The sequence below is a fragment of the Podarcis vaucheri genome (assembly GCF_965113315.1).
Source record: "Podarcis vaucheri genome assembly, chromosome: 6".
NCBI classification, from domain to species: Eukaryota; Metazoa; Chordata; class Lepidosauria; order Squamata; family Lacertidae; genus Podarcis; species Podarcis vaucheri.
Window position 1 is genome coordinate 69,987,710 of NC_138764.1, and position 14,831 is coordinate 70,002,540.

Genomic DNA, 14,831 nt, shown 5'->3' on the forward strand with positions numbered 1-14,831 from the left:
GGAATTTTGTTGCATTTTATGCTGTTTTAAGCTTTGAAAGCATGTACACAATGCACTCAGGTGAGAATGGATGTGGGTCTGTTTTTCTAATGTCAGATTTCTCGCAAAACATTACATTGTTCATTGGTAAGATGAACCAGGTTAATTCAATACCCACGGAACTTCAATTTACCCAACAGTGAGTGAGAGTTCAGACTGAATTGTTCAATCAGGAAACATTTTATATGTGATTTTATTTGTAATTTATTTGTAATTTATATGGGAGTCCTGTGGAAAAGTGCTGGAATCAGAGTACGAAAAGCACAATCCAATCTTCACTAGACGAAATCCAGGAATAATATTCAAAGAAAATATGTGTGCAGGATAAAAACTCTCAGAACTACTTGAGCTGAAGAACTTTCCTCTGTACTTGAGGTACTGTAGATTTATGTCTTTTCTCCATGCTGTGAGATTTTTATACTGTAAACTGCCCTGTGATCTTCGGATGAAGGGTAGTATATAAATTTAATCACTAATAATATTAATGTAAGATGTAGCAGAGATGTATGCATTAGGAAATAAAGCTCTAATGATAATGTGCTAAAGCTTATCATGACAGCAGACTTCAGCACCATGACTTGCATGTGCAAATGGCCCATCACAGACTAAACGCCACAGGTACAGCTCATCTAAATCAAGCCTGAATGCAGCTAGCCAGGCATAGGCAAACTCAGCCCTCCAGATGTTTTGGGACTACAGTTCCCATCACCCCTGACCACTAGTCCTGTTAGCTAGGGATCATGGGAGTTGTAGCCCCAAAACATATGGAGGGCCGAGTTTGCCTATGCCTGAGCTAGACATATCCACATAAGGGATGAGAAAACAGTGGCCCTCCAAAATATTTGGGATCCAAATCCCAACAGCCCCAGTCAATGTGGCCAATGGCCAAGAATGATGGCGCCAGTGGTCCACAACAAATGGAGGGCTAAAGGCCCCCTGCCCCTGTTGTAAAAACAAATAAATAATTGTTTGATCCCTAGATGTCCATTCATTTCATGGAAGACTTTTACCTCTACTGTGGACAAGCAAAAGGAAGCGAAGGACTGAAATAAACAGGATCTGTTCTGTTTCTTGGGATGTTAAAGGTGTACATTTTGCCTTAGTCACCCATCCTAGTCTTCTGTCATTGCCATCAACATACAATTATCATCCAGGGCCCCAATGTTACATAAGAAAAGCTTGATGTCGTATTATATATTTAATCATTAAATTTGTATACTTCATCTGAAGATCATACGACATTTCACAACATAAAAATGCAACATGAGAACACAAAATACAAAATAAAACAAAACCAATCAATAATACCCCCCTCCCACAAACACATCAAAAAGGATAGAGATCAGTCAAAGGCCTGGTTATAGAGAAATGTTTTTGCCTGGCACCTAAAGATATGTCATGAAGGTGCCAGGTGAACCTCCCTGGGGTGAGCATTCCACAACTTGGAAGCCACTGCAGAAAAGACCTATTCATGTTGCCACCTTCCAGACCTCTTGTGAAGAAGGGTCTCAGATGATGATTGCAGGGTCTGAGTTGGTTCATATGGGGAGAGGCAGTCCTTGAAATATTGTGGTCCTGAGCCATTTAAGGCTTTATGGGTCAAAACCAGCACTTTGAATTGGCCCTAGAAGCTAATTGGATGCCAGTGCACTCAGGCCAGGATTGATGTCATACGCTCAAATCATCTTGTCCCAGTGAGCAACCTGGCCACCGGATTCTTCACCTGCTGAAGTTTCTGAATCGTCTTCAGAGCCAGCCCTACATAAAACATGTTGCAGTAATCTAGTAAGTAGTACAAGTAAGTTGTATCCAGTGTAGTGCCAAGTAACTCTCCCATCAGGAGCTTCCCACTTCTCCCATTATGTGTGCCCCACAGCCTCACCAAATCTACTCTAGAATGTTGAGGGAGAGCCCAGATCAAATTTTGGTGACACATGTGGGGAGGAGAAGGGGGAAAATCCCACTGTGCAAGTGTGAAGATCAGACATTTACTTAGTATAGTACTACATTGGATACAAGCATTAAGTGGGTCTTCACCTGGTCAGTACAGTGGTACCTTGGAACTCGAACAGCTTGGTTCCCAAACAAATCAGCTCCTGAATGCTGCAAACCTGGAAGTAAGTATTCCGGTTTGCGAATGTTTTTCGGAAGCTAAGCATCCGATGCAGCTTCCGCTTGAGTGCAGGAAGCTCCTGCAGCTGATTGGAAGCCACGCCTTGGTTTTTGAACATTTTCAGGAGTCGAACAGACTCCCAGAACAGATTAAGTTTGAGAACCAAGGTACGTGGCCTGGAACTCCTAAGCCACGTAAGCTGCTCTTTCTAAAGAAAGAGTAGGATATGAGTGGAATAATTAAAATAATGGCTGCTAGAAGGCTCCATTTAAAATCCAAAGCTTTTTTTTTTTTAACTCACATCAGGCGGTGAGTGAGATGCAAGGAAGCAGGCTCATGTTTTATTTATTTCCCCTTCCCTTACAGCTCCGTCATTTCCATTTGCTGTTTCCTTTTTGTGTTTATAAACTACATATTTAATAATAGATTGCTCCTCATTCTTTGTTGCAGGGAAAAAACAACAACAGCACCAGCTTATTATGGCTCGTGTCGCTCCACCTGTCACTTGGACTTACCATCAGGCACTGTGATGTGCAATAGCTTTGCTTTAGCCTTTTCTAGGAAAGACAAGGAGCTGCTGAGGTGCTATTAGAGCTAATTAGAAGAAAGTCAATTACCAGAGATTTCCCCCCAGAGGATTAAAAATGCTAGACAGTTGCATCAGCTGCCTTTTGTTTTATTTTCAGTTTTACTGTGAATATTATTTAATGTTCACTCCTGCTGTGGGAAAAAAGAGCTTTTGTAGACCTTTGGAGTTATCAGTGTTTACCAACTAGATTTTTTGGTTTTTTTTTAAAGTTTGATATTGTCTTCAAAGTATACCGAGTGGGCAGGGACAGGAACACTACTAAACCCTGTATGTCAACAGAATGGGCCAGCCCTACTATTGGACAGAATGAGGTGACTGTCTCAGGCTGCTGATGCAGAAGGCAGCCATGGCTCCTGAGCCATTTGGCAATTCCCTTCTGTTGGAGAGCATAGATGTGTAAGCAACATGGCCTGTCCTGCATCCTCTCAGGTAGCCTACAGCTGAGGTGGAAGATGCTATCCCAGTGGTGAAGCAAGAGTCAACTGCCAGAAGGGTTGGCTTGTGTATGCCAATAAAGCAAGATGAGCACCGCAACCCCAGAGTCGGTCATGACTGGACCTAATCGTCAGGGGTCCCTTTACCTTTACCTTTTAAAGTTGCATTTCAAGGACTATGGTTGGATGGGGAGATGGTGAGGTGCTGGGGTGGCAGAAGGTCAGAGGATAAAATAGGTATGATGATGTATTTTGCCTGTATAGTGTGTGTGCCAGTGGGAAGCTCTTGCAAACTCTTAAGACTCTGGGGATAAAATCAGATTAATTGGACTTGAACCCCCTAGGGAAATGTACCCCCCCATAGCTGTTTTGCTAGACCTTGCCAGGATCAGTGAAGCAGCATCAGAGTTGATATCCAAACATGCAGCATCGCTTTCAGTCATTTGCCTCTTACCTTTTGTGCTCGTCGCTTGTCAGCTCTTTGATTCTGATGGTAGATCCGGCTGAAGTTGGAAACAATAACTGGGACTGGGAGAGCAATGACAAGCACCCCGCTCAGGGAACAAATGGAGCCAAATATCTTGCCAGCAATCGTTTTGGGCACCATGTCTCCATAACTGGTGAAAGAGAAAGCAACAAAACAAGATGGCAGCGTTAGGGCAAAGCTGATTGGCTGAGACATTTGCAAAGTCAGCCAGCTGTAAATTGAAATTAGGACATGGGGCATGAATCATGTAGTTCGCTCTTGCATTTACCCCTTTGGTTTCATACATTTAATGCTTCATCAAAGTATTTCTATAGAACCCTCCTGCAAAACATCATGATGGCAAATAGCAACAGCAGCAACAAAACCCTTAAAAATAAAATCATTAAAATGACTGGCTACTCAGTAACATTTTAAACAGCGACACAGTCTTGTTTGTATAAATTCCCAGTTCAGGGGCCCCTATGACGATTAGGACGTTAACATGTTTGTGTGTGTGGAAATAGGAGTTTAAACTCTTTCTCCCCAGCTGTAATCATGATTCAGACTGGGAGTTCTGTATCTGCAATTTACATTGGTTTTTAAAAAAGAAGAAGCTCTCATTGTCTTGCATGCTTGTCTTGCAATGTTTATATAATTCCTAAAGTTCCCCTGAATTTGGACTGTGTGTGTGTGTGTGTGTGTGTGAACAGGCTATTGGGCACCACAAGGGAGAGGGGAGATATACACACCACTGCATCTGCCCTAAAGTCTCTGCAATGCTATTTAGATCTCACCTTCACTGGTTTATTGTGGCAACAGCCTCCTTCATCAGATGCTCAGTGTAGCACTTTGGTAGAATAAACCCCTGTGGCTCAGTGCATAAAAGCAATCTAGAGCTCTGTGAAAATGACAGATGAGACTGTGGACCAAGTCTGCTTACTTTACATTCATAACCATCACATGCTGATGGATGAGCTGTTTCAGTTTTACCTGGTTTTCTTCCAAGCCAACCTGGACCTACCTATTTGCAAAAAAAAGAAACCCCACAAGTTGATTTCATGTTTTGCATGACATTGTTTTCCCCTCATTGTTTTTTCTTTGTTTGCAATATACATAATTCATGAAAAGTGATTCATATACAGCTGGTTTTTTTGTTGTTTTTTTTACAATCCCAGCCCCCACAGAAGCACCATATGCCTACTTAGTTACATTTAACTTTTAAGTCCTTTCAGCTTTTAAACAAAAGTGCCATTCCATAAATCACCATGTGCTCTCGGAGGCCTAAAGCCATGTTCTATTGATGTTGCCAATGTAAAAAAAAAAACTATGCCAAGGTGATTGAAAGTTAGTGATTTCCTTGTTTATTGTTGTCCTGATTATCCATCTTTCAAACAATATGCAGGTGCTTCAGCTATTATCTAATTCAGTGTTTCTCTGACTTCTTTGCCCCTCACGAGCCACTTGAAGGCTGCTGAGAGTCTTGGCAGACCATTTAATGCCTTTTCTGTCTGTTGCAGCAATTATAATTCACAGTCCTAGATGCTGTGTGATTCCTAATTGTATTTTTGGACACTTTGTAGACCACCTGACCACCTGAATGAAGGTAGCACAACACTGGTGATCCCTGGACCAAAGTTTGGGGGCCACAGATCTAAGTAGTGGACATGCCTGCATCATTTCTAACAGCTGCTTGCACACTGGAGTGTTGGAGAGTGCAACACTGAACTATATGAACCCCTAAGGTCATAAACACATATTGAATCCAAGGTGATATCTTTCAGCGTGGTAACAGATGGTACCCAGTTACGATTCAGAATCCTGAAAAGGTGTGCTGTGATGTGCTGGGATCATGACTGATGGGCCAGTCAGCTAGAATTAAAGAGAACCAATCATCTGTGCTGCATTATAGGGGAATGTGTCATGCTCAACTGTAAATCAGGATTCAGAATCCCAATTACCTTAGCTGTAATATGGCACTCGGTAAGCCAGGGCAGTCAATCATACTTGTTAGTCCAGAGCAGTTGCTGCCCTGTATGTTTCATTAGGGAATAACCGCCAGAGTTCTCTTTATAGCACTAGCAAGGAGAATCTCAACTGAGGCATGGAACACCTATCCAAAGCATCATAGAGGAACGCATGAAAGATTGCTCTGGTAGCTCACAAAATAGGACAAACTATGTAAAGGGAGTGCATTTTTGTTGATACTTTCCTTGCATAAGATAAAAAAGAAGAAGAATGAAATTGAGCTGGAAGTTCCCTTGTGCAAGCTGCAAGGGATGTTGACACCAAAAAGAGGGAACTGCATCAGAAGAAGAAGAAGAAGAAGAAGAAGAAGAAGAAGAAGACGACAGGGCAAAAGATGTCATAGGTAAAGGTAAAGGTAAAGGGAAAGGGACTCCTGACCATTAGGTCCAGTCGTGATCGACTCTGGGGTTGCGGTGCTCAACTCGCTTTTTTGGCCAAGGGAGCCGGCGTACAGCTTCTGGGTCATGTGGCCAGCATGACTAAGCCGCTTCTGGCGAACCAGAGCAGCGCACGGAAACGTCGTTTACCTTCCCAACGGAGCGGTACCTATTTATTTACTTCTACTTTGACGTGCTTTCGAACTGCTAGGTTGGCAGGAGCAGGGACCGAACAATGGGAGCTCACCCCGTCACGGGGATTCGAACCACTGACCTTCTGATCTGATCGGCAAGTCCTAGGCTCTGTGGTTTAACCCACAGCGCCACCCGCGTCATAGGTTTGCATAAATTTTGCATTTGCTTTTTTATATGCATAGCTGCAAATCTGGGAATACTGATTATAATTCAATTGGACATACATTCAGGGACCGCCTACTCATTAAGGAGAGGCTGTTGTCTCAGGTGGCAGATTCAGCCCCCTCTGCTGCTGCTTGCCATGCCCACCTCTGGCTGCTTCCTTTGCCTTTGCCTCTGCATCATGCATACACCTGTGTAGGTTATAGGGTCACCCAAGACAGAAGCTTATAGCAAAGAGGCTAGGGGACAAAGGGGGTTGGGTATGAGGTGTTGTACTGGCATTTTTGCTGAAAAACCAGACCCATAGCACCCATAATAGTTCTAGGTGGTTTTCTAGTTCTGTTTATTAAAAAGGAATGGGCTGAATCTCATAAGCTTGACTGCCAGCATAATTCAGAAAAATGCAAGTGGATAAAATAAAAATAAAAAAGCCGGATTACAGGGGGTTGCTAAACCCCCTCTGATAAACTATTGGGTTAAATTATAAATGACATTTTGCTTATTTCACTATGTGCTATAGTTTATTAGTACAGTGGTACCTCAGGTTAAGAACTTAATTCGTTCTGGAGGTCTGTTCTTAACCTGAAACTCTTCTTAACCTGAGGTACCACTTTAGCTAATGATGCACCGCCGGAGCATGATTTCTGTTCTGATCCTGAAGCAAAGTTCTTAACCCAAGGTACTATTTCTGGGTTAGCAGAGTCTGTAACCTGAAGTGTCAATAACCTGAAGCGTCTGTAACCCGAGATACCACTGTACTGGTGTAGTGTGGACGTTTGGGTGTTGTGCTGTTTTGTTTTGTTTTAATCATGCTTTGAATGAGCTATTTCCCCCTCTGTGGAAATGATAGCCTTCAGCTAAATAATAATGATTTGAAATTGAAATTGAAATTGAAACTTTCGGCGGAAAAATGTTCTCAGCACCTTTAGGAACAAGCTAAATTAGTGGTTTCCAAAGCAAACTGTACCATTCCCTGGGAAGGGGATTTCCCAAGGGCTGCTAAGAAGCAAGAGGGTGGCAGAGGGGCACTGGAGATGACTATCTGACTTTGAACAGTTGGTATCAGTGGATCAAGTTCATTAATTTTGTTGATTTAATTAAACTAAATAATTTTAATTGGATTTAGAATAAATGTGAACTTAATTGTTACTGTTTTGAATTTATTGTGTTATTATCCTCCTTAGTGGGTCGTGCAAACCATTATTCCGAACAATGCTTTTTATAGGGTAGATGGCACTAGGCATGAGTTTATGGAACCAAGGGGACGGTAGTGCCCCAAATTTGGAACCACGGAGCAATATCAAAATTCATCTCTGAGCCTCCAGTTTTAAAACACATGCTGCCCAAGAGCTTCATGCCAGCACAAGAGCAGAGGAAGCTAGTTACTTTTGATCAAAACAGAACACCAGAAGCAGAAAGATCTGTATCTCTGAACTGAATTTGTTCAAAATCCTCCACAATGGAACAAAACGACGGCCCACTCTTCCAGACCATCTTGCCAAGTCTGTATTTGCTCTCTCTTGCTCTTTTCACTTCTTCTGTGAAAGTGGAAGGCAGGCAGGGCAAAGCTCTAAAATAAAATCTCATGACACTGATCAGCTCCTGACTGCTGAGCTACCTTGTCCCTAGAGAAAGGCTCCCAGTGAATCCCCGAAAGCTGTGTGAGAGAGTGGCTCAATGTATGTGTGTGTAATTTTCAGAGTTCTGTAAATGCTTCACACATCATCAGCTGAAACCTAATTGTACCACACAGAGGCTTTGGGCTGGATTCGTCTAAGGCAAATGCACCAAAGCCTCTTGCAATGGCTATGATCAATAAAACACTCTTTGCAGCTATTAACTTTTTGGACACCCTCTTTTCCAAAGAGAGTTTAAAAGCCCTTGTTAAGCAACACTGCCTCAGCTGATGTCTCCTTTTGCTGCTCCCAAACAAGGCGAGGCATCAAATTAATCATATGCTGCGGATTTGAACTTGCAAACCCGGAGTGCTATTGAAAAGCTTTCTGCTGTTTACAGAGGACAGAACAATTGTTTGGTATAGGCTCCATTTTGATTGGTTTAGCTCAGTAGAACATTCATGCACATAAACTGTGAACCTTCTGAATACACAAGGCTTGAAAGGATAAGATATAAACCCACCCAATACCAAAAGGGTTAGTTTGGCATGATACTCGGATAAGAAGGAGCTTTCATGAATGACTAGATAGTTATGATATGAAACAGACCAGTAGCACTGGTGTTTCTATATCTTCCCATTTGTTCATTCCTCATTTTCAATGCATTCCCCTATCACTTTGCAAACCACAAACAGTACATGGTTGATGGTTGGCTTGGAGGGCCACACATTAGTTTTAATGGGAGAGAGAAGCACATGGCTTTGGCCAATTGCTGTATGAACTTCATATAGAAGTATCCAAAACACAAACTAGACTTTCACACTTATATGAGGGACTTCTAAATGATCACTCCCCAGCCAAATTTGTAATGCAGATAATTTAATGCTCTCACATTTCATGAAACAGCTGCAGCTACAAAACACAAAACACAACACAAAACAATTTGCAAAAGAGAGAGAGAGGACCTTAACCCATTTCCTCATATGTCACAGTCAATTTCCTATCAGCAGAGCAGATGTTTGATTCTTTGGCTCAGCCAGAGGGGACATAAACGGAAAGCTGGCAAAAGAGAAACTGTTTCTCCCCACTTCATTGGGGGCGGTGAGCAGCAAGCATACAGTCTTCTGATACAATCTGCACAGCACAGCCAAATACTGATCATTTGGGTTGTGAGGGTGACCACAGGCTTGACTGAGAGCTACAGTGGGTACTGATAGCTATCCAATAATTCTTTGCAGTACTCAAAGCAGAACCCAGTCTGCTGTAACCGGCTCAGCCTACAGATCATTTACTTTCCATTTCAGTTTCAACCAGGGCTAGTTCATGCATGCATGCACTCATCATTTGGTGACTGTAACATCACTTGAGTACAAATGCATACCACAGATGAAGGTTTGATGCCACCTCAAACACATCACGAGTCGTGTCCAATGCTGCTGTTCTGCCAGCACTGCAGACTTCTGCTTGTGTAGCAGAATTCTGCCTTCCCCACTTTCCCCTGCAGTCCCCACACCTAGCACACCTTCAGTATCTGCTCCAGAGAGCATTCAGGGAGAGGAGATGAAGGGGAAGTCCTAATGAGCAAGTGGAGTTCTGCACATGCAGCTCTGGATACGGCCTCATGGGATAAAAAGTCAAGGGATGCACCAGAATGTTTGAACCAATCAACCTATGAAAGCTACCTCTTCTGGGATTTTCTTTGGAGTCTGTTGATATAGTAAGTCACTTAAAAAATAAAAAAGCTGTGCATCCGTTGATGCATTTACCAGTCTTAATATATTCTCGGTCACAATGTTTGCTACTCTCTCTCCTTTAGACGTAGCTTACAAGTTATGGAAAATCTCCTCCAGGTGCCAATGGACTCCCAACTCCCAACAGCCCCAGCTGGCATAGCCAATGGTCTGGGATGATGGGTACTGTAGTCCAGCAACACCTGAAGTGCCACAGATTCTCTCTCCTTGGTCTACATGGAAAGTTGTAACAGTGAAGATAGCTGGCAGAGGAAGATCTTGCCAATGCATAAGACAGATGTACTATGCATGTCAAGGGTAGGGGGACTTTTTGAGCCTGATGGCCACATTCTCTTCTAGGAAAAGTTCTGGGAGCCATGTGCCAATGGTGGACAGGGCTAGAAGTAGGCAGAACAATTACCGGTAACATTAATTTTACCTTTGCACAGTAGGCTAGTTTCTACATATTTACACATTCTATCCTTCCTTCTGGTAAGCAATAAGCATCATCAAAGTTCAATGACACAGTCTACCCTCCCCAAAACACTCAAAAACGATGCAGCGCTAGTGAGGAGCATGGCCTGGGGAGAAGGTGCATGCCAGAGGTGCATGTGGCCTGGGGAGATCCCAAGGGCCTGCAGAGAAGCCTGGAGGGCCACATTTGGGTGTGATATTACCCATCCCTGCTGCATGCATTAAAACAAACATCCAATTTTCACAGTGTGGACTTTGAGGACCAGTTGACTCACAGGTTGATTGCTTGGCATTGGATGACCTGGAGCTGAATGGGTGGGCTAACTGCACTGAACAGCACAGAGCTTGAGCATTCACATGTGAAAACAGCTATGATGAGGCAGATACAAAATGCTGAAGATTCATATGTGGACCCAGCCTTGAAATGTGATGAGTAGCCTTTGGGCGATTGTACCAACTCAGCATCATCCTGTCTCAAGCAGTTTTATTTTCAAGCTAGTACATTCATTGCTTCAGGTGGACAACAGAGTGGAACTTCCCTGACTGAATTTTGTGCATGAGCACGTGGCTTCCTAACTCCTTCATCAAAGAAGATTGACTTATAATGGAATAGTCATGCCCCTTCTGGCTCAATTAAAACTTCTGAAGCCAAGACCACAAAAACATGTTCTCTGTAATTAAAATGTGACTTTGTATAACTCTGTCGCCCACTCCTACCTTTTGGCTTCAGTTTCTAAGCCGTCTGTGGGTGCAGAACAGGTTGATTCATACATTATGACAATGCAAAGCCTTTGCAAGATGATTCGGAGTAGTTTTAATTCCTCATAAAGGAAACATCAGCCCTTGATGAGCTAAAACCCGGTCTCCACCGTAGATGGTCATTAAAGGTTCTTCTGAAACCATGGATTAAACACAACCGTAAAACTAAAGTATCCGTCATTGTGTGATCCACCTGAGGGAATGTTAAAATTGCAAACTTGTTCTTCTGAATGCCAGTCAGCTAATTATCCTCCGAGAAGAAAGGCCCAGTAATTGGGCCATGACCATATTATATATTCCTAGGAGCAAATGACTATCTGCTCTGCATAAGCAGATATGTAGTTTCTGCCAATCTCACAGTAGTAGGTGCTCTTGAAATTGGATCCAGGAACAAATAAATATATGGTTGGAATTGCTACTCAAAGTAGACCAATGCACATAAGTGAATCCAAGTTAGTCATGGCCAATAACTTCCATGGGTCTACTCTGAGAAGGACTAGAACTGTGTAACACCCATAGAGAATAGAAATATAACTTATTTTAAAAAGGCCACAAAGCAGCAAATTCTTAATCAAACCCAGCATTGATTTTCAAACTGGGTCTCTGGGGCACCTGAGTTATTCTGACGCCAATCAGGGGGTCCACCATGAGAGTACTAATCAGGAGCAGCTCTGGCTTTAAGAGAACACTTATAAGCAGTGTGTATTTTAGGAAATGATGCCCCAAAAATGTGTAATTTTGTGAAAAAATACATACAAAAATAATTGACATTTTCAAATTTTAAAAAACATGCATTGGACCACATGAAACTTTGGACCACAAAACCAAAATGGGTGTTGCTGAAATGTATTTGACCATAGCTGCTAAATCTTCACTATTGGTGGCATCTGTGGTTGGCTGGCACAATATTAATTGCTAGCTGCTTCCTTGTTTTTGTCCCTGATCAATAGTGCCAATACTACTAATAGCCTCACAGCCCATTTATAATAGATAAATTGCCGAGCAATCAAAAACATTGTATTTTCATGAGCATTAATTGGGCATTCTAAACCCATGTGTGTTCCACCCCCTGGTCCCTCAGCCAGGAGTCAGAGAACCTCGGAAGTCTTCATTAATTCATTTTTTAAAAGACAACTAATCACCTTGAAAGTTTTTTTTTTAAAAGGAAAACCCAACCAGCTAATAGTTCTGGTGAAAGCAGATTTTAAGTAATTAATCAATAGCCTCATTAGGGTTGCTGGGAGATAAAAGAGCATCTTATGATGAATGGCCAGAGGGCCTAACTTGCCCAGAAAGCAACATCAAAGCAGCCTAGGCCATAAAATGTTCTACCACTGCAGGCAAATGAAGAGCAGTCTTGTAGGTTAGGACACCACACCCTAACTTCAATGAATATAATCCTGGGGGGAATTGATCAATCTTTTTGTGCCCCAGTTCTAAAAAAGAAAAGAAAAAAAGCCTTTGCTTATTGCTTCATCCAGGGGATCTGAAGCTTTGTACCGTAATGTTTCCCTAAGATTCAAACTTGACCTGATATTCAGACCCAACGTCAGCAGTCAAGCTGATCAGACACTGATCTGGTCAGTAGGAACCCTCACTGGCTTGACTTCTCAGCTGCACATACACAACTGTGTCATGGTGCTGAATCAGGATATTTAATCCTTTTGTCTCCACCATGGTCCTGACCGAAATCATATACATACTGCACTGGTTATTTTCAATGGGAAGACAGCTTCCATTGGCAAGGGGTTGTGTGATTTCAGTTAGGACTACTGTGGGGATAAAAAGCTGAAGTCCCCTCTTCCAGGCCACCACCCCCATCAGGATTCACCCCACCCCACCCTACCCCTAGTTAAACAAAAATCAGCTGCACAAGCTTGAACTGTGTGACACACATAAATTTTGAAGTGGAGGAGCTCATCATGGGAGCCCAGATAGCCATGTCTCCCAGGAGAATCCAAAAATGGGTGCTGAACTGTGCATCCTATAACAACCATGTAACACTGGTTTTACAAAACTTCTGGTTGCCTGTATGCTACCAATATTTCTAGGTGTTGCTGTTGACAGCTGAACCCTGGCAACCTGGGACCCAAATACTTGAAGAAACACCTTTGCTGGTATTCAGAGCTCTGCAGGAGAAGCCCTTCTGTTGGTTCTGCTGATAACTGTGGTACAGGGCCTTTTCTGTGGCAGCCTCCTGGAAATGGGGTTCCCTCCCATCATAAAATGTGCCTGGTGTGGGCTTTGAGCTAGCTGAAGACATCTCTCTTTATCAAGGCATTTGGGGACTGCTGATCAGCATAACCCATTTGTAATTGGCGGACTGTTCTATCCTGTTCACATAGATTTTAGTACTCATCTTAATTTTTATTACTTTAGACTGTTTTATTGGTTGAATAATTCTTCTATGTGAGAAGAGCCCTGACATTACTTATGATGAAATCTTTTGAACAAATTAATGAGTGAACAGCAAAACTAAACACCTTCTACTACAGCAGTACAGTCAAACCTTGGTTCCTGAACACATCCGTTATCATATGTCTTGGCTCCTGAATGCCGAAAACCCGGAAGTAATTGCTCCGGTTTCCGAACAATTTTTGAAAGCCGAACGTGCTATGCAGCTTCCGTTTTGAGTTTCCTTATTGTATTGAGGCTTCTGCTTTCAGTTTTCGGTTGTTGAACATTTTGGAAGTCAAACGGTCTTCCGGAACGGATTACGTTCGACAGCCGAGGTTTGACTGTACCTTTATCTGGTTTTTTTTAAAAAATAAAAACTTTATATAGAGTTTGACTGCTCCCTCGCTGAACTGTTAAAGTGCATGAGCATTCATCTAGGACACTAAAAAGCACACCAAGCAAATAAAATAATGGCATTCTTGCCATTTCTCATACTTTTTGTCTTCTGCAAAAAGGCATTTCACAATGCAAGCCTAAGCAAGTCTACTTAGAACTAACCCCCTTCAAAATAAGGTTATAATCTTAAAAGGTTGTGCACTCCTTTCTCCAGCACTGCAGTGCCACATTTTCCCCCTGAGCAGTTGAAACAAAACACAGGGTCAATTTCAATTCACAGCTTTTGAAAAGAAGTGAAATTGACAATATTCAGAAGCAATCCATCCATTTGCATTCCATTTAGTTTGAACTGAATGTGGCATTGCTAAGGTTTTCAGGAGAATCATGCTGAGGAGTCAAAGGGGTAGTCTTTGCTCAATCAAGTTCATAAGCCCCTATTAGCTTCCAGGCAGAACTCCAAGGTGCTGTTGCACTGCTACAGGAGCAAAAGCACCAGAAATAAATGTCAATATAACCTTATACACAACAGCTTGGATATGTGCTAGAAATGGGCTGGCTGCTCCATGCAAATGCAGCTGCTGTGAACTGACAAGCAGTCAAGTGAGAAAGTGAGAGGAGTAAGCAAATTCTTGGCTTGATTGGCCCACCTGCTTTCTATGCAGCACGTTGCACAGAGGCAAAATAGGATGGTGGCTGGAGGGTTTCTTGCACCTAAGCAGTCATACAAAGCACGTTGTTTACTTGACAAGATATAAACATTCTTCTTCTTATTGACTGAAGGGCTCTTCAGAAAACATTCTGTAGGCAATTTTTCCTGCTGCTGCAAAGATCTGCAGGGGGCACTAGGGCTTGTTTTGATGGATTAATATCATGCTGTGGCATCAAGCAAGGACCATGGTGTCTTCAAAATGAATATAAAGTAAATAATCTAGGACTAAAAATAGTATATTAAAAAACAAACAAAACCCCCCCATATTCATCATTATAGGACAGGAGTTTGGTCTACAGTGGTATCTCAGGTTAATTCAACTTTATCTGTTCCGGAGGTCCGTTCTTAAC

At 42.4% G+C, this 14,831-nt stretch overlaps 1 protein-coding gene across 8 annotated transcripts in view; it reads right to left on the reverse strand.

Moving 5' to 3' along the window:
* Positions 1–14,831, reverse strand: part of KCND3 (potassium voltage-gated channel subfamily D member 3) — a 281,448-nt gene that overhangs the window by 61,864 nt on the left and 204,753 nt on the right. For all 8 annotated transcript variants that reach the window (XM_082227640.1, XM_082227642.1, XM_082227643.1 and 5 more), the window contains one exon: positions 3,630–3,792. In XM_082227640.1, coding sequence (XP_082083766.1) covers positions 3,630–3,792 — 163 coding nt within the window. The remainder of the gene's footprint in view (positions 1–3,629; positions 3,793–14,831) is intronic.